Here is a 20,949-nt window from a genome sequence, read left to right as displayed (position 1 = left end):
GTCCTTCTGCCAGTGTAGCTGCAGAGTTTAGTCTGTCACTAGTCATCTATGGTGCCTCACACTACACATTGTCCATACTCAGAAGTGGAAGTGGGAGGTGCCATAAGGATCAGTTGGAAATGGTGCAAATGTTTTCAAACATTAAGTTTGAAAACTGGTAATGGAGGCACTGATGCATTAACATCATCTCAATAATGAGATGAAAGGACATTGTAGTGCTTCCTAGTGGACCCTATAGTTTAAGATGCAAAGGTATTGGGATCAGAAAATTTTGAACCTCATGTGTAATGGAGATATGTGGCATTGGGTCAGATAATCCTGAGTAAATTTACCTGATCCAAATATACTGGAGATGTGGGGAGCCTCAGCACTCATCACTTGAAGCTACTATCTGCTCTTCTTACACCTACTTAATTGCTAAGGTTGACAGTAGCTGCAAATCACCTTTACCTTGCCTCCAATCCAGACACTTTAAAATCAGGACTGAGATCTGCTGGTGACCTCAGTAGTGAAGCTATTATCTGTGAAAGCTACACAGTAGTAGCTGATAATTCATTCTGAAATATTAATGTGTTTGGTACCAAGTTTGCTAGTTACTGACATCTGCTGAAGAAGTGAAAATTAAGAATACCAAATTCTGCGTGAGCATTTAGAATACAGTCAAGGCCAGCTAATCTTAGCAAAGCTAGGTCATTTTCCCAGTAAATCTTAGCAGCAAGCAATTGATATTACGTGCTTGCGACAGAGATGGGGAAGGGGTTAGTTAGTTTCAATGAAGTAAGCACAGATATCTTAATCCTTATTGTTCCTTGCTGTATGTCTTTAGGTTAAGTTCTGTAACAGCCAGATCTTCCATTTTTCATAAATCCCACTTTTAAAAATTCCATTTTCCTACTTAGGAAAGTAAACCAGATTTAAGAATATGTGGAGCTAATCCTTCATAGTATTGGAACTGTGAAATGGTGATACTCTTATATGATGGCATACTTAAAACAGAAGTGCGTGAATCATATGTATTGTAGACAAAGCTCGTTCGTATAAGTTCCACAGCAAACTCCTAAGTAAAATATTTTAACTTCAGTAGATGAACTGAAAACGCCTTGATTCCACTTGCTGAGATAAAAGGCTTCCAATATTTGCTAAAAAAAGAGAATTTCCAGAAATTAAAACAAAAATATGTATATACTTGTATCTGCTGCACTTGTTTGGCCATACTAGAAAAATGAGTTCTGATTCTTCAAGTGATTTCATCTTTCTGTTTCGATAGTATCATATCATTTCTTCAATATTTTATAAACTTTTTTTTGATTTTTTTTAAATCTGAGCTTTAAGGCCTGTTATAGTTTTACTTTTTTGCTTTGTTCTTCTTTTTCATCCGATGAAGCATAAGCTGCTATGCAAGAACAAACTGAGGTTTTGAGGTTCAAATAAGAAGCTTTTTAATTGAAGAATGGGACCAGACAATATCATTTGCTGTACTCAGGACTGTTTTTAGGAAACAAACAAGAGTGATTCTGTCCTTAGTAATTCAATTTGCACAAGATATCACAGGGATGGTAATTAGAAGAGAGTTTCTAGTTCTTGACCTCTTACTGAACAAGCTCACTGGAGAATAATTTCCCCTGAGGGTGGGAATAACTAGATTGAAAAATAGATTAACCTGTCATTGTTAAGGCAGCATGATACTGGATCAATGGTTAGCCTGAGCTGTACTGTAGAAATGCCTAGAGCAGGGCAAAATCTAGCAATTAATGGCAGCCATTGGCATCAATACAAACAATTCAACAATGACATTAAGTAAGAGAGACGAGAAAATCAACAATAAAGGAAATGACAATTGCAGAGGAAGTCTTTTCTGTTATTTTGAAGGAGTATTATTTGTACAAAACTATTAACAATTTAAGATATTTTGTTACCCTGTATCTCCTTCCAGTCCCTCTTCTCTCAGTTAGGAAGCACATTCAGAATCTTTGCTGTATGGAATTAGTTACTGTATTTAATCCCTGCCTATCGACCGTCTGATTAACATTGAAAGCAGAAAGTTGAGAGAGGGGAACAACGCAATAATCTCCTAACTGTGTCCATGTGACAGAGTTAGTTTCTTTTATAAGTCCCCTTAAATGTTTTTCTACTGAAGAGTTTTTCCTTGATTTTTATGTTTTTAAAGAAATGATGTGTGAAGTGATGCCAACGATAAACGAGGACACCCCAATGAGTCAACGGGGGTCCCAAAGTAGCGGCTCGGACTCGGATTCTCACTTTGAGCAGCTGATGGTGAACATGCTGGATGAAAGGGACCGTCTCCTTGACACTCTTCGGGAGACACAGGAAAGCCTGTCACTTGCACAGCAACGCCTACAAGATGTCATCTATGACAGAGACTCCCTCCAGCGACAGCTTAACTCAGCTCTGCCTCAGGTATGCAGCTTTTAAAGATTCTGTTTTAGGTTCACCAATTTTCTAGTTAATGTCACTGACTCTAACCTTAATCAGTATCTTTTCCTTGAGGCCCAAATTCTGCTCCCATTGAGGTCTACTGCAAAACTCCTATAGATTTAAAAGTACCTGGTTTGGCCTCCTTACGACCTTTGTTCTCTTCAAAGTTATGACTAGGAGTATTGTCATTGACTTCAAGGAGAGCAAGATGAAGGCCTGTAGCTACTGGTTCTTTTGGCTGTTGCTCTAATATTCACAACAGGTTAGGCATCATTTAAATTAAAGATCTAATGGTGAGAGTGAAGAAAAAAGTATGAGGAAGTTCAGAGTCTATCCCAGATAAGAGTTTCTAATTAGCATTACAATAAATAAAACTAGTTTGTGTAGGCTAAATAAGGTACTACACACAAAAAGAAAACCAACTGGTATCTTAATATTTTTCATCTATTTTTAAATAAATATATAAATATATACAATTACCTTGACCATTTTTAGGAAGTAAACAATGCATTACCATATTTCAGTTAAAATAATAATAATATATTATTTTTCAATATTATATTCTCTTTCAATGTTACTTTTCAATGCAATATTATTTTTCAATATACTAGAATTTAAAGACAAAGAAACACCTTAGTTCAGTTTCCGTATCTGGCCTGAGGTTTGAAGTATAGCATGTGTCAAATAGCATTTTTTTCTCCATGTGATTTTCTGTGCATCTTCCAACTGTCACATGATAGAAGACTTGATTGTAACCTGACAGCCTGGGCATACTTACCTGGGCAAAGCTGTATACCTGCTAGACAGTGGCTGGAGAAAAGAGGAAGAAGGCAGATTCAGCTGTGTGATTGGAAGGAGGAGGTGGTAAGGATGAATCAATGAGAAAGTTCTTGAAGACAGAGGAAAGAATAAAGCAGCTACTGGAATAGGAAAAGGAAACAGTTGCTTGAGAACTAACTGCAGAAGGGTTTTGCAATATCATGTGATAGAGATGAAAAAGAGAGAGAGACTGTGTAATCATTTAAAGAGTAGATTCTGTACCTTAAACGTTAGCTTCAGGCAGTAAAAGGGGCTGCACTTGGCTTGAGTCAAACAGAAAGGCAAGAGCAGCAATGATCCTGCTACACAGTGAAATCTTTTTCTCGCTAATTTGTGAGCAGTTAAGCTTCTCTTCTACTGGTGATTCTTCATAGAAGAGCATAAAAAAGTAAGTGAAAGAGGGCATAGATCCTTTATTCAAAGCTTTCTTGCTAGAAATCTGGAGAGGAGATTTCTGCATCTGTGAACCCCTGTTCAGTATGCCACTTAGCCAGAGGCACTCTATGCTCAGCCCATAATGAGGCATTCCTATTGAGGAGTAGCAGGAGTCTAAGCCTACATCTTTCCTTGCTTCACGTAAGCAAAACACCTGGTGAAATCCAGGAGATTAGCTGAGGGAAATAATACTCAGCAGAAAGGTTATACAGAGTCTAAAAGAAACAGAAATTCTAAGGAACTGGAGCATGATATGATTTTAATCTTTAGTACTTCTAGTAAATGCTTGTGTTTTGAGTTATAGCCTTGCAGTCACTACAGGTCAGATTTGTCAGGTGAACACTTTCACTACCATGTAGGATTAAGAATGTGAATTTTAGGTGGTACTCTATCAAGTATGTAAGTAGAGGTACAGATTTCCCCTATAGGAAACAGTATGACATACTGCTTACACTTTAAAGCAGTACAAGACTTTTTCCCCATCAGTTAGATAGTCTAAATTTTCATGTAACTATCTCGATTCTGTAGAAAACTGTATTTATAAGTACAGAACACTGGCCTATTAGTATAACATTTTGGTGATACAGCCTTCCAAGAAAAATAACTTCTATGACTCTGCCATACTCTTTATCTTTCTTTTCGGAGCTGAGAATCTTACCTGATGCTTTTATCATTTTCTTTTTTGTTTAAGTTTTTGTGAATGGCAAGTTTGCATTGCTAGCTGCTTGGCTTAGCCCTATGACAAATTGCTACCTAGTAGTCTTATTGTGGAAAGGAAAAATTCTGTTTGCTGTATTTAATGGGAAAATACATAAATACTCCATAAGAGGACTCTTATTTAGTTATAATGTGACATCTAATGAATCTTCCTTTATCATACTTCTTTTAGCCCTTGATTTCTTGAGAGGTTTTCAAAATTCCATTATTTCCTAGTATTTCTGTAGTACATTTACATCTGGATGCATCTAGAAAGTGTGTATTGACACAATCACATTCTGAAGCAGTTTTATTAGGTCACTGTTTTTGTTTATTATCTTAAGACACAGCTTAAAATATGATCTGGAAAAACTACTGCACTTTTCAGTAGTAGCATCTGAACCAAAACACCTACATAAAAATGAATGGGGATGAAGCATTGAAAAATCTTGTCTGATTGGAAATTATTAATAATATTAAATATGAAGCTTCAAATAATAGTTAATGCTGTTACAGCTACAGCTGTTAATGCTGCAGCCAAAATGCAAAGTATGATTGAAGATGACTCTAAGTTTCTATATTGATCTGTCCTACAACAGAATAGTGTGTAGTATGTTAGCTATTTCTTTCAAATTTATGAGTTACAGAAATATAGTTATCCTGTTATGTTGCTATGTTGAACTTGGAATCATTTTTTTGAATCTGTCAGAATAGCAGTTGTAACTTTATGAACATCTATGTTTGACAGAACAGCTATGTTTAAGGAAGAAAGGACAAAGTGAGCCAGGCAATTACAGATGAGTTAGACTAGATGTAATAATAGAGGGGACTTCAAATATTGTTTTGGAGGAAAAACTGTAAGTCAAAAAGTTAAGTTAAAAATGTGGCAAGGATTTACCAAAGCTTGCTTTATATAGAGTAACTCGACATCACTCTTTGATGCTGGGACTGTTAGACTAGGGAACTATAATATCCCTAAACTAGCTATCTTTCGAAGTGGCCACACTTGAATTATTAGTAGATGTGAAGTGAGTAAGAAAAAGAAAGGTAATCAGTAAGGCTAAGCAACAAAAAAGAGACAGGAAAAATTTGCACTGACAGTAGATTTTGAAGGGATGGAAGGAGGCTAATAAAATTGTTAATTGAGAATAAGTTTTGGAATCAATTTTTGTTAATAATCTGAGCACAAAAGGTAGGAGTATGCTAGTGGAAATCGTATATTACACAAAATTGACTTGTATCATAAAATAAGGGAATGAGTATGATAGAACAGAAGAACAAGAGCACTAGAGATAGGATGAAAATTTTATGGTGCAAAGTTGAGGGTCCTATACCTAGCAGCTAATAACAAGAATTTCTGCCCTGGCTTTTTAGTTAGCAGTAGCAGAGAGGGAAAATACATGCTGTGGAGTGACTGCAGGCAACCAATGAGAGGTGCACATAAAAAAGGCAGATATAATTCTGAGATGTATTGTGCAAAAGATTCCCATTAGAAATCGGTAAGTGTTAATGCAGTTGAATAAGGGATGGTTTGAACCTTATTGTTTGGGATTTGGCTCAGCAGTGATTGATAGCAGACCTCAAGTTGGAACAGATTCAGAAAAATGCTGCTAGAAAAAAGAGGAAATGGCATCTTCTACATGAAAAGACTAATTGAAGTTGCCTTACTTCTGGAGAAAACAGAGTTGAGAGGGAATATAAGTGATTTTGTAAATTTTCTTGGAAAGGCAGGAAGATGGAGAGACTAGGTAAAGGTGAAAAAATTTTTTTAAGCTAAGAATAGTGTTGATGGAGGAACAAATAAATATACAGTAGCCATGAATAAATGTGTATCACTCTTCATAAGAAGGTTCTGAATTATCAAGGAATGATACTGGGAATCAGTCTTTCTCAGACAAAAATGGTGGCAAAATCCGAAATTGTTTTCAAGATGAAGCTGTTGTGAGAGACATTATATAACATAGTACCCTTGGTTAACTTATGGACTTGACTGAGAAAATCCCTTCCTGACTTTTATTCCAAACTTTATTGTGGCAAGATTCCACCTTTTGTGGGATCATCCATAGTGTTAAAATAAAACACAGTCTGAATAGTCTTACTAAAACTATTAGAATTACATAGTAGTAGGGTTAAGTTCAGAAGTGTTCCATGTGTAAATGTGTATTCTAATACTCAGAATCTAGTTGACAAGTAGTCTTATTCACTCTTCAAGGTCTTCCCAAAGCTGCCCGTCGACAGCAAAAGCCTCCAAGGAAAGTGCATTTGGATCTGCATTGTATGTTCTCTTACAACAAGAATTTATTGTATTTATAGAATATAATATAACATATTGTATTTATGTAATGATGCTTGAGTCTGGCAAAAAAAATGCTAAATACAATATAACTGCTGTAATGGGAACGCAGATGATCTAAATATTTAACAGTTTATTTTTATTTTATTGTAGTAAAATTAAAAAGTTCTTGGTGTGTAGCATTAAAAAAGTGCTTTATCACCCAAAAAAGTTAGTAAGGAGAAACTTTTAACTCCTGTTTTGAGTGGTAGAAAGAGGAAAAGGTTCAATTATTTAAAACTATTTCAAGAATATTTCTGGTTGGGCTGAAACCCACCATAGTCTTCTGTAAGCTAAATTAGGTTTGTTTTGTGGTTGTTTTATTGTTTCTTTTCTTTTAAGCTTGCAAAAATAAGTTCTGAGTTATGGAAGATGCTGAGTAATGTAATGTTTATATTAAGGCATTCCTAGCTTATCCACTCTCTAGTCAGACAGATGTATTTCGTACATTAGTAGTATACTTGCTCAGAGATTTATTAAGAAATTAACCTAATATTATATTACCAGAAACAGTGTAACACTGTGGCACAGGCCTGTGGCTGTGCAAGATAAAACAGCTTTCAGATTATTCTCAAAGACACCAAAATGAATCCTGATGATTGTTGAAGTCAGAACAATCTCTCTGATAATTGTCAAAGTCAGTGTCTTTCTCCTGTCCTGCACTGGGTATTTAGCAAGACATCCTTGGGGTCATTATTAAAAGGCACATGTGAACATGTAAGAAATTTTCACTCTGATCAGAAACTTACTTTCATTTTGAATCTAGACTAATAGAAGAATTATTTTGTGCATGATTCTGAGAAAATCAGTCCCAAATTATGTTTTTAAATGAAATGTTGTGGTTTTCGTTTTGAATCATTGCATTATTTTAAAGGAAACAGTAAATTCTTTAAAGTCCTTTGAATCAAAATATTAAAATTTAAACACTTTTTAACTTAATATTAAAAAATGCAATTGAAATAAATTTTGTGAAAGTTTTGTGCTCATTTTGTGAAATCAGATTTTTTTCTTTGAAATGTTGCTAAAGAATTTACACTTTGAGACCAACAGAACTTAGAGATATGTTGTTGCACATATCTGAAAAGCCTGTGATAGTCACAATTGGAAAGCAAACTTAGTAGGTGAAATAGTACATTTGAAGGAGCATGACATGCATTCATTGACTACTACCCTGATACTTAAGGTAATGCATTGATTTACCTCAGTCTTCAAATAAAAAATCCATTTTTGGAGAAAATTCATAGATGATGTGAATGTCATACCATCACTGATATTGCTGTAGATATGCTGATGTTTTCAAGTGGATAAAATATGATGATACATAGTTTCTGTTGTCATAAAGGAGACATAGAATATACAGTTCTAATTAAATGATTCATTTACAGAGTCTTTCCTTCATATGTCCTTTACTGGGCAGATGCTGGATTTTTGTAAAGAAGTCTAAATTCTGATCTCACTGAGCATTTATTTTAGTAGAACTTTTTTTTACATGAATGTAAATCTTTTTTGATGTTTTGAGGATCAAAATTTGGCTCTAAAATATGTCTTTTAGGCCCTAAAATATGTCTTTTAGGCCCTAAAATATGTAGTAGGATTCATCTCAACTAAGAAAGCTGTCTAAAACTTAAAAAATCAGTCTAAATCACACAGAATCTCTCTATAAGAAAATGAGAAAAATAGACCTCTTAGAAAGGGCAGTTCATCCTGTAAGATAGGTAAGGTGAACCTGGAAATGTTCGTCTCCCTTTCTTGAATATAGAAAGAGTCTTAATGATTAGGTTGGATGGTCATCTTCTAGATACCTCAACTTAGGTGAGGTGAATTCTTCTGTGCACTGATATAAAAATGTGAATTTAAATTTGACCTTTTAAAGCTATAGCAGTCTAAACGTGCTATTCATTGGTAGTGATCATAGAATAATTTATATTGGAAGGGACCTCTGGAACTCATGTGGTCCAAACCCCTCTGCAAAGCAGGGCTAACCATCCAGTGCTTGTATGGGAGTATTACTGAAACACACATTAATCTGGTTCTGAGACAACAGCCTGTTCTGAGAATTTTTACGGCAAGAATGAATAACTCTGTTCAAGGTAATGACCAAACAAAACATACACCTTTTGACTTGATGGGATATTTAACAAAAATCTACAACTTTATGATAGACCTCCTAACATTAAATCCAGAAAGAGAAGATTTTCAAATAGTGCTGATGAGAATATTTATTACAGGAAATAAATATTAATGATTTCAGTTACAATTGACTTTGTTTCTATAACAGCTTCTTTAGAATTTTATTTGAAGTATTTTCACCAGGAATCTCTACAACAGATGGAAAGACATTAAGTACTAAAGAATTGAAATCACACTTTTTTTTGTCTTGATGAGAAACATGGAATGGAAACTATTCCAGTTTCTTATTCTACTTCTATTGAATATTTTATTTCCAAGACCTTTCTGTGTATTGTGATTAGAGTGAATCTCTCTAGTGGAGATCAAACACCTGGTTCTAATTAAGCACGAATTCTTCAAGACATTGCTAGGAGTTTTCTTCATGTAACTGAAATCATTAATATTTTTTTCCTGTAGTAAATATTATCATTAGCACTATTTGAAAATCTTCTCTTTCTGGATTGAGATAGTAGAATTCTTTGGGGTGTGGGTCTGCAGTGCTAAAAAACATCTTAAAATATATCCTAGTACCCTTCAGGTTTCTGCTAAATTCTAATTAATTGTTAGTTACATTAACTCAGTAATAAAATCAGTAATAGGAATATACTGATAATCATTAAGGTTTTATTTCATCTAATGTGATACCACTTACTTGAAAATGCTTACTGGAGGGAAGATAGAAGGGAAAATCCAAAGAGGGAAATATAATGACCTTGTTTTATTGAACCAGCTTAGGTAATGATCAATATTAAGCTTTAATAGGATTGTGTTTAGGGAAGTTTGTTTATAGGCTTGCAGTTTCTTCTGATACTGATAAACAATGGATGTTTTATTGCCAGGGATAGGAAAGGTATAGGAAGAAATCAGTTAGTTAATAGGGCCTTATTCTGAAGTTTCATCCTCCTTGTTTGTTCTGTCTTCTGTCTAAATGTTCGTGCATATGTAGAGACATGTATATATATACACATATAAATGCACATGAGAAAAAATAAGCTCATTTTTAAATAATTGAAAATGGGTTTTGTTCAATTAGGATTAGACACTTCTTAAGGAATTTTAGGAATTTGTCCTTTGGCTGAAAATAATAGGTTGCACCATAATAGTGTTCCTCCACTCATGTTCTTGTGATGAACGTGGAATGATGGCTTTTTCCCCCCATTTTATTTCTTTCTGGCTATGCTGAAGAAGACAGAGTAGAGTACCAATGGTATACTATGTATTTGAATCAGTATTTGTATTTGAATCAGTACTTCTGTTAAGGTGCTAAACTCCTCTTGTAAGAAGAGCTTTTGTAAGATCTTCTCCTTTAGAGTTAGTTTTCTTTACGTTGCAAGATAAAATAATTTTTCTCACATTTCTACAAAGTAATTTGAAAAGAATTCCAAAAAGTGGAATGGAGATCATATCCCATATTCTTGAGGATGAAGTCCCAAGCTCTCTATCTCACAAGTCTAGTGTGGCACTCTAGTGAGGTCAGTCATTATGTGTGAAATTTAGTGCTTAAACCAGGGCCTGTTAGTATCTCTAGGAGATGTCCACTGGCTTTGGAGAACAATTGTTTGGGCTGCTTAATAAAAATATCTTTGTCTTCAGGTGTTCTGAGCATTTACATTGAAGTCAGTGCAAGTAGCAAGTCTTTGTCACTGCCGCAGTTGGTTTAGATTTCTAAATGTGGACGTAAATATTTGCATAACCAAATTGGAATGATTTATTTTTTGCTAGTTATCTCAACTACTTATCTCAAATTATGAATATTAAAGGAAGTATACTGATACATATACAAAGGAACATATATTAAACATAACTATGAAATTAATTCTAATAGAGTATATATAAAGGTAAGTACATTTTGTTACAGAAGTAAAATGTACAAAGGAGAGACATAACATCTGGAACTCATAGGGAACTTGGCATTATTAAATTAAAATGGTTTAAGTGGAACACAATGCTCAAATGTTAATTGTGTATCCTACCCTGGGAACACTCAGAAAAGATTTAGGTATTAACTTCCTCAGTTACTTGTAGAACATGTATCCATGGATTTTCTTTTGTTACATAACAGTGAATAAAAGTTGTTTGCATGGTATTAAATACCAATTTTGTTGACTCCTAGCTAGCATTACCTGTCAGAGCTCAGACTAGCTGTAGCACTGGCATAAGTAGGACAATGCTTTAGTTAGCTTCCCATTAGTCAGACTGTCTTCTATTGAAACTGCCAGCATATTCCCAAGAGAGCAATCCTATGTATGATTACTTAAATTCTTTTCAAGGATGAGTTTATTTCCTTGTACTTGTGAAGTTTTGTATATTCAGTAGCATATTGCTAACATTTATAATCAGGAGACTTTCTCTTAAAAGCAGAAGACTTTTACAAAAAGTATTTGATGAATGAAGAAGAGCAACAGTGCAGCAGAAGAAAAAGCTGTGATGCAAGAAAAAAGATAGAAACAAAAAAATTTAGAGGAGGAGGAGCATGTGGTGAATGCCTGAAGCTAACAGGACTGTGTACTCTCATTTTACTCTAATTCTGCTTCATAAACATTGCCATCAATTATTTTAGCTTGAACCAGGCACATCAACTGCTACATTAACTATTGATGGCTCATTATCTCAGTGCTCCTAAAGACACATGACTGAATATGAGTTAAAAATAAACTATGCTGGTCAACAGGATAGAACAGAGATGGTTATCCAAGTGCTTACAAATGAGGCTGTTGCCATGAAAATCGTAGACACTATAATTTTCGTAACAGCTATAGTCATGGTGAAGAAAAACAAGGAAGAAAAAGCAATTTTATAAGGCTTAACTCTCTTGGAATGTTCTTCGCTCATATCCTTGAAAGTGGGTGATATGGTCTCAGACATCATCGAAGAAGAACAGCATATCAAGACAAAAATGCAAGACTAAAAATGTATCTTCTTGAAAATACATATTGCTGCATTAATAATTTCTCCATGAAAAACAAAGAAAATGGAGAATATTTAAGAATCAGCTTTAAAGTGTCTCATTCAGCCTGGCTTTCTATATTAAGAAATATTTGCTTAAAAACATAAAAGAGATTTAGGGACATGATTTTTTCCAAAGTGCACATAACTTTCATAGCTCTCATTGAGATCTGTGAAATTCCCCTGTTGACTCTGAAGAACAGCAGTTGGCTTCTATTGTTGAATGGTTATCTTTCTTCTGGTTCCCAAGAGCTTGGTTTTCTGCTGGTAGAAGTTAGGGGCCAGGTAAAGCAGTAGCTTTGGCTTATACAATGTAAAATTTCTACAATCTAGTCAAGAATCTGCTCCAGATCCTCATTTGCTGAGTATATCTTACTCTTTCAGCATGCTTTTTACTTGCATTGATAGTACATTCTTATTGGTTCATTATGTCTAAGTTTTTACCCCAAACTGCAGATTTGTTTTCTCCCGTATAGGTTAATGTTTTGTGATGTTCTAAGTGGAAGGGAACATTGAGAAGGAATTCGAAAGATGATCACTATATAGTACTCAAGATGGAGTTAAGGACCCAGCGTACTACCTGAATTAGTGAAAATAAGGAGAAATGATGAAACAACTGGGACTTACAATTGCAATGATAAATAAAAGGAAGGAATAATAATAAAAAGTAATGAGTGTGCAGATAAAACCATACTTCTGCATCAGAGTGGTAGAACTCAAAAGGTGGAGTGAAAGAAAATCTGCATAGGAAGTTGAGGCCTGGGCCACAGTTTATGGAAGTCAGCAGGGATTTTTTTCTGTTTACTTCAATCAGCATTAGACCTAGCCCTTAAAGAGCAAGTATTTAAGGAGCAAGCTGAGCAAAGGGACAGTGTGTCTCTGTATCTGTTCTCAAAATTTCTGCACTAGCTGTTTGGCATTGCAGTTACAGCCATTATCAAATAATTGCATTACATGTTTAAACAAATACACACACAAAAAAACCAACCCTGCAGTTTTGTAGGGAGAAATTTATCTCCCTCTTCCTGTCTTATGATTCTTTCAGTGCCTGTTTTTATGCCTGAATAGTCCCCCAGACCTCTGCATTTTATGGATTATCCAGAAGCTGGGGTTTATGCGTGAAAGTGCAGTGCTCCTTGAAATATATACTGTTACTTCTGGAATTCTTTGGACAGTGTTTTAGAAAAATATCGTAGTGAGCTGGGAAAGAAATGTGATGTAGCTTCTGGATGACATTTCAGTTGGGCAAGACCATTTGTGACCATTCATTTTTTGCTTTCTTCATTGGGCAAATGTGATTATTTGCACTGTAGCCACATCAAAAGAATTCTGTATCATTCTACTACCAAAACAAGGTTCATGAGCGTATTTGAGTCTTTGCAGTGTAAATTTTGGTTTTTCTATTTTTTTGCTATTATAATGACATATTCTCTATAGGCATTGAATACTGAGATAAATATTACATTTAGAAAATAAATTTTCTGTTCTTACAAAAAACCCACTACTCTTTCTTTGGCACTAATAAATAAAAGTGCCATCTGGAGAAATGTGTTTTGGAGATGGAATTTGGAGATTATACACTGAGTTTGTATGTTGTACTTCCTTTGCTTAATAATATCAAATCCTGCATTACCAATGGAAACAATGAATACCCAACACTCTGAGACATGCTGAACAAATTTACATTTCCAGCACTTTCATTTCTGAAAGGTGAAAGATAAATACTATTTCATTTAATTAGAGCATAAGCATGTTGGTGTGCATCTTTGGTCAAAACAGCCTAAAGGACAATACTTCTCAAATAATGAACACTACATAGATATAATTGTCCCTATTAAATTGATTTGTCGTTAGCAGTAAAATCCCAATATGAGAAGCATTCAAGCAAAAGAAAGGATATTTTAAGATAGTTTCTTATTATTCATTAATTTGTAGACATTCATATGAGATCCAGATACATTATTTGACTTGCTGTTTGTATCTGCTGTCAACAAACACAAACTTTGTCAGCCGAAAAGCATTTAAACATCCATTAAAAATTCTAACACTGTACATGTGGAGAATAAGTCAACCAAGCTATTACATTTCTTCATTCTCCTTTTTTATTGAATATTTAACTAGTTCTGTGGGTCATTTTACTTTCCATCTACTTAGGCTCTGAGTCAGAATATGAATTTAACTGTCTCCTTTATTAAGAAGGAGATGTGTAGTTTTTTTGTGTAGTCCCACTGATCCTTTTTCCGGATCAGCTTTCTAAAATGTGCATCTTTGCCATATATATTTCTAATTTCATTATTTTGACTGGTTAAAAATCTTCATCCTTGTAATCTAGTTGTGCTTGCATTTGAACCATACATTGACAGTTTTTTTCTATTTGAATGCATCCTTGATAATTTTGCTTCTTACTTTCTCATTATAGAGCTATGATAGCCTGGATTACAACAAGATCAATAACAATTTATAGTAATTTAAAAAAAATGTTTTGATCTATCTGAGAAGATACGAAGAAAGATTTTTTCGTTGCTGGTCATTATTTATATTTTCAGAAATTATAGAAAGGGAGATGATAAGAATCATTTTTGTTTTCGACAGAATAAAATAAAATAGAAAGTAGCTCTCTCCTAAAAGAATACTAGCAGAGAGAGATAAATGAGACGTCTGAAATGCTACTTGTCTAACGCAGTGCTGCATTTCTCAGTCCTTTGCCATGATCCCTCCTCCTTTGTCTTCCAACTTTCTTATACTACCTAATTTGCATGAGGATAATGATATGCTAATAATCCCCTTAAAGAAAACCTTTATATCTTAAGCTACAAAATAAAGTTTCCTTGCAAATGTTCATAGGTTAGAAAGAAAGAGTTTACACTTGTAAATGTTTTTAGATATATTTTAAAGATGCCATCTAGATGAGAATAAAATTCTTGTTTCTCATTGGTTATTTAAATAAACCAAAAAGTACTTTACATGAAGTCATATGGCACTGAGCTGGATGTAAAGCAGAAGTTTTCTAGGCTTATACGGCAAGAATTGGTTTAACTTTACAATTCTTTGTATTTTTCTAGAGATGGGAGAATGTCCTCAGGCATAACATATGAGCAAATGCTGCCAAGTTTGTAACCCTGTAATGCTCATTTCTAGTGTGTACACACACCAGCTGCTCCCAGAGAGATGTAGCATTGCACCAACACTTTAACATGAGCAGAAGCTGCTGGAAGACAAGACATACTCCTGTCTTTCCTTTCCTTTGCAGCCCTTTGCAAAGTTTGCAAGCTTGTAAACATTTTCTCTGATCTAGATTAAGCACTTAAACTTTCTCAGCTGAGTAAAAATGCTTTGATATATCTAGAATGTAAGAACATAGGAATGATCATGCCAGGTGAGACTTAAGTTCTGTCTCACCCAGTATCCTTTCTCCAGCAATGGTCAACAGCAAAGGCCTGATAAACAGTGTAACAAGAGGGAAAGTGTGGTAATGTGACATCTCCAGAAAGCTTTTGCAGGCTTCTGTGAGTTGCAGCTGGGGGCAAGTTTTGAGCTTCAGCTTGTGTGCTGCTCCTAAGATAGATGTAATGTGTTTGTGTTCCATAACTGGTCCAGTCACTTTTGAACCCATGTAAAATTTTAATATCCATAGCATGGACTTCCACCTACCTTGTTTTTTTCAAATTTGTCACTTGCTAATTTCAACCTACAGCTGATGTCCACTGTTCTTGTTTTGGATCAGATAGTGAACAATCTTTTTGTGCCACTTGCAATTCTGTTTCATCTCTGTCATGTTTTTTCATACTCCTCTTTTCCAGACTAAAGAGCTCTATGGGTCTTAATATTTTTTTTTCTTGTAGTATGGAAATCAATTGAATTTCTTTGATAATGTTATGAAAACAGGTCTTACCTGATCTCAAGATTTTCCACAATCTAACTACTAAAATTTTGTATTTTAGTGTTCAAAAAAATTGCGTATTTACTTGTCTGGGGTTGGAGGAGGTTAGTTGCAAATTTCCCTAGAAGTACTCCATTCTGATAGTTAAAGCATTAATAATTAAATTCTGATAATTAAAGCATTAGATTGCCACAGAGTGACTTACTATTATATTTTTGTAAGGTTATATATCATAGCATAGCACTGATTATCCTGTTGAAAACATTACGAAGTTTTCAGACAATTCGTTGTTTTCTTTTGCTGCACAGTATGAATTATGCCCATTCATGTCTACTCACTGAGTTTGTTAAGTATGGATATATGTTCCATAGAGGATTCTTACTGCAAGGTCATGTAATGGACCCATTCTTACAACACTCAGAGGGCTAAACATTTTTCTAGAAGGTGAACAAAGTCTTAAATTTACATGCCTTGGTTTTAATTTAATAGACTAACTCCCGTTTCACTCTTCCTCCTTTGCCATCTACTATCATTTATGCTGATACTGATTGACTTCTTAATAATGATGACTTTTTAACCCCTGCTTTTCTTGCTCTCACCTCAGTAGCTGTTATCCTCACTTCCACAAAAACCAAAATGATACGAAAAAAGCCCAGTCTCACTAGCTTATTTTTAACAACAACAAAAGTATCTACACATTTGTAAATATGCAAGTCTTGCGCATGAATTTGCTTATCTGCATGCAAACAAGGAAATAAGTAAGAGTATATAAATGTGATATAACTACATAACTACAAGCTACTGATCTAAGGGCACATAAAAATCTGAAAGCAGAATGTGACCAAGTCCATTAGCAGTTAAATTTAGTGGACTTACCAGTTCATGTGTTTTTTACAAGTGAGGAGGGAAAATAATAAGGTACGGAGCTAGTGAATACAAAATACTGTTTGGGTTCTTTTAATGACTCTCTTTACTTTTGAGAACTGCAAGAGCACATTATACAATGTCCTTGCAAAATTATTCTGTTGTCATTTTCTCACAGAACATATCCTCGAGTAAGAACATAAGCTGCCTACCTCCTATTTTTCCATGAGTCAGTAGTGACTCATGACTGTTTTATATTGTCCTCCAGAAGTGAGGTATTTTGTTTTATATGAGTATGTCTTGTATAGTGTGCTATAGATGAAGAACTGTGACACAAGTCAAAGTCACAGTAGATATTATTAGAATACTGACATGGAAGGTTGTACATTAACAGAATTTTAAATGACTTATGACAGATCCTCTGGTTTGAAAAAGATTATGCTCCAAATGCCAAAGATAAGCAGTATATTCTTTTTTCTGACAGGGTGCTCATTTTGTAATATAGTAGTATAAGTTGCATAATTTGATCATGTTGTACCTTTAGTATCCTTCAGTATCTTACTTTTAATTTATAGTAGTGCAAATCAGTATTAGTATTTTTTAAGACTGTTACTGAAGATACAGGTTCTTTTCTCCTATGCACTTATTTTTCCCCCAAAATGTTCTACAGCTTGTTCCTTTCTATATTAGTTCTAGTGCTCATAATACACAGATTTGCTGGAAGCAGTTTTAATCACTAGTGAGAGTGGGTTTATATGGGACATGGATAAAATGCTGATGGCTGCATGTGTCCTGTCCAGGATATGCTGTCACTGGTGGAGCTGTTCTTGTCCAATTAACTGAGAATTTCTATTAAAATTCAATTGCTACTGCACACAATTTTTCACTGATTTTTGTCAAAAAAGATTTTTCAAAATGAATATGATTGCATAATCATTCATTAAAACATTCTTTATTATCTAAAACATTATTTTTCAATCATTGCAGTTTGGATTTTCCATGAAAGAGAAACATTTCTAAGTATTTTCAGTCTTTATGTCCACAATTTTAGAAAAATATTTTGGAACTATTTTCTATAAATTCATCTTGGAAAAAATAGTTTATTGGGAAAATTTCATTACTGTACTGGGAGCAGAGGTTCATTTGCGTTTTCCAAACAAACAAATTGTTCACTAAAAATTCTTTTTGACATCCAGACTTATTTACCTATTTTTCAGAGCATGCCATGCCTGGGATATTATTTTTTCTTAAGTAAAAATCTTCTATTAGAAAACCTCAAAGAATTTTTTTATAGACATTGAAATATTTTTGCACAACTTCTTCATGGAATGTTTATACTTTTTATTTAGAAATAATCTTTTGTTATGAAATTGCCTATTTAAAAAGGAAAAAAACACACCTTCAGCTAGAATAAAACATTGCCGCTGAAATGAAGGTTTGGGGGTTCATCTTCGTTTTTTCTCATTAAGGAAAGCGGCAAATAAATCCCCAAACTATGGTTCAGAAAGTAAAAAAAGTTTATTAGAAGTGACATTTTAAAAATAGCTCACTGATAAACTTTTAAAGCAGTGAAATCAGTATGAATATATTCTTTTATCATCACCTATTTCACTGAATTATTTTGCTTTCTTAAATATAATGGTTTCAGAGAGAAGTGAAGCTAGGGATCTGGCTAGCCATTCACCTTTCACCTTTGGTAATGATTACTTTAGGAGGATATGCCACATACGTGCTCCTTTTTGTGAGACATAAAATAGATTGGTATTTCATGAAGATATAAAAATTCCTATCATCTGTACATTTCTCCTCTACATTAGTAAAATGACTGATGGTGATTATCTTGCCTTCAGCTACGGTTGTCTTGTGCAAGCTTTCATACTGAAAAATACTTCCTGGTCAAATGTGTTGCTGCCAGCTTTAGTTAGCATTATTCAGTGGTAGAGTTGATTGCCTCTGTTCATAGCTTGAGAAAAAAAAAAAAAAAAGAGGAAATAATATGGTGTGATGTGGTTTGGTCTTTGTAATTCCACATTTTTAAAGGCAAAATAGGAAGAAATCAGGTTTTGCATCAATTTAATTAGTCTTGAGTAAGGAAAACATTGCTATCTTGCTTGAAATCAAATATTTTTCCTTTCTGCTTTTTTTTAAATTGAATCAGGCCTATATAGTCATACAAATTTCCAATAGTTAGACATGTTGCACCAGTTTTATTTAAGAAACTGCCAGTGGATGATTTAAGGAGGCCTCACTGCCCTTTACCATCTTGTCAGTCTCATCTCCTAACGCTTGCTCTACAAAAAATAATTAATGCACTGCATTTGACATTAGTGGCTTGATTGTTGAGCCAAATTCTGTTGAAAAGGTTCTTCCCTAACTAGCATGACATGTACAAACCTCTTGGCTTGGAAATCTAACTGACATTCTGCTTGCGACTTCAGAGATAACTGGCCTTAGGACCTTCTGCAACTGCATAGGAGCATTTCTTATTAAGCTCTGGGTAGAGATCTTTTGAAGCTTACTTCATTGAATTCTGATTCTGTAAACCTGCAGTTCTGTGACTGAAACAATGCTTTTCATTTCTTTCCACATGTTGGACATAGCAGGAACTATCTTATTTCTCATTTAGTAACTGTATAAGATACTCAATATTACTGAGCACATGCAGAGAGGAAGGAAGGAGAACAGATTATATTTGAAAGGTTTGCAATTTAGGGAGAGCAGCTGGAATATATTGGGGATAGTACACAGGATTTTCTCTAAATTCTTGCCCTATGGTATTTTTGTAGAGAGTTTAGTTTCTAACTAATGGAAGCAGGTTGCTGATTTACATCTCAATTTAATTTACAGCTCAGTTTAATTTAAAAATGTTTCATACTTTTCAGGGGTTCAGTAAAATGCTATGGATATCAAAATGTGATCCTTCTACAGAGTAATTTAGTTAAATATTTTTTAAAGATTAGAATATATTTGTTGATAGGAACACCGCCTGAAATAACCACATTTTCATTTGTCTAGCTGTCTCTTAAAGAAAATGTCTCTTTTCCTTCAAATTAAACCTTTTCCTCTGAAAAACTGAGAAACAAGTATTTTTCCTGTCTTGAACAAACAGATGTCACTTCCATGCTCACTTTCATCCAGAAATTTAAAAGCATTTTGAAAAATTAATCTGCATTTGAACAGTAAGCCTGAAGAGCAATTGCAGCGAGGGGTGAGGATACAACCCCCTGCAAATCACTTCCTATCTGCTTTGTACAGAGTCACTCAACTGGTAGAAACATTGCAGGAAAATCAAGGGTCATTTTAAAACTGCACTCATTCAGTGATGAACAGATTGGATTTGTATGCGCAGATGTGCTTTTCTTTTTCTAAACTGACTTGCTCCTGTCTCCTACAAAGTGAGCTGAAGACAGTGAGGAGTGGATTTTTTTTTTTAAGGAAAAATGTCTTACATATCTCAAAGCCGTATCATGAGTTTATTATATGAATAATCAAAGCATTGACCATTGCTGCATTATTTCCATTCAGTTTTTAAATTATACTGATTTTTAAAGTGATCATAACAAGGCAAGTATATAATCAGGTGAAAAGGGTTCCTTAAATAGGGGTAAGAAGGGCCGTATTTTGAAAGAGCAGCCTACTTTGGAAGTTATAATGTGTGCTTATAGGATAAAAGTGCACATGCAGTTCCTTCTGCCAAGTTACAGTTTATGTAAATTGCACTTTTAACTATTACTTATGAATTTAAATGAAGCAGGATTGGAAGTATTCACATTTATTTCTGCTAATTTAGTTTGCAGGTGTAGTTTGCATATAGAAAAAAAAAGCTGAATTTCTGCTTTCGTGGAGTTACTTCCACCGTAGATTGACTTCTGGCCTTCTGGCCATTCCTGCTGTTAAAACATAAAGGAATAGTCTATTAGGGAGCTAAAACAATGATTACTGTATTCTCTTTGCATTTGCACAATATTTGCAACAGAACAAGCTGGAAGTCTGTAGATTCAAGAATATTCCCCAAAGTCTGTCAAATCAAAAACGTGTGAGGCACAATAAATTGAGACTAGATGAAGTACATACTTGAAAGCCATACTTGAAAGTTGCTTACCCAGTCCAGCTTGTTCCACACATGCACACAAGTTCTCCGTCTGTTCTTTCTCTGGACTATATGCTTTGATGTCTGCACTTGGAATGGAGAGCAGGAAAGTAAGTTTTGTGAGCCAAGGCAGTAGACTGGGGTTTAGAACAGCTTGTAGTACTTGGATCTGCCCTGTCATGCCTTATGAAGACATAGGTCATCATTAAAATTTGCTGTGCCTCTATTCTCTGAAACATTTTCCTTTATATTTATTTACCTGTTCAATGTCCCTCAGATTTA

The 20,949-nt window shown here is 34.4% G+C and overlaps 1 protein-coding gene across 8 annotated transcripts in view; it reads left to right on the top strand.

Annotated features, from left to right (window-relative positions):
* PPFIA2 (PTPRF interacting protein alpha 2) overlaps positions 1-20,949 on the top strand; it is a 351,928-nt gene that overhangs the window by 9,431 nt on the left and 321,548 nt on the right. For all 8 annotated transcript variants that reach the window (XM_064509618.1, XM_064509631.1, XM_064509622.1 and 5 more), the window contains exon 2: positions 2,168-2,418. In XM_064509618.1, the coding sequence (XP_064365688.1) occupies positions 2,170-2,418 (249 nt within the window). In that variant the 5' untranslated portion in view covers positions 2,168-2,169. The remainder of the gene's footprint in view (positions 1-2,167; positions 2,419-20,949) is intronic.

The sequence above is a fragment of the Dromaius novaehollandiae genome, chromosome 1 (assembly GCF_036370855.1).
Source record: "Dromaius novaehollandiae isolate bDroNov1 chromosome 1, bDroNov1.hap1, whole genome shotgun sequence".
NCBI classification, from domain to species: domain Eukaryota; kingdom Metazoa; phylum Chordata; class Aves; order Casuariiformes; family Dromaiidae; genus Dromaius; species Dromaius novaehollandiae.
The sequence above is the reverse complement of the archived record's forward strand: the minus strand, read 5'-3'. Positions and strand labels throughout refer to the sequence as shown.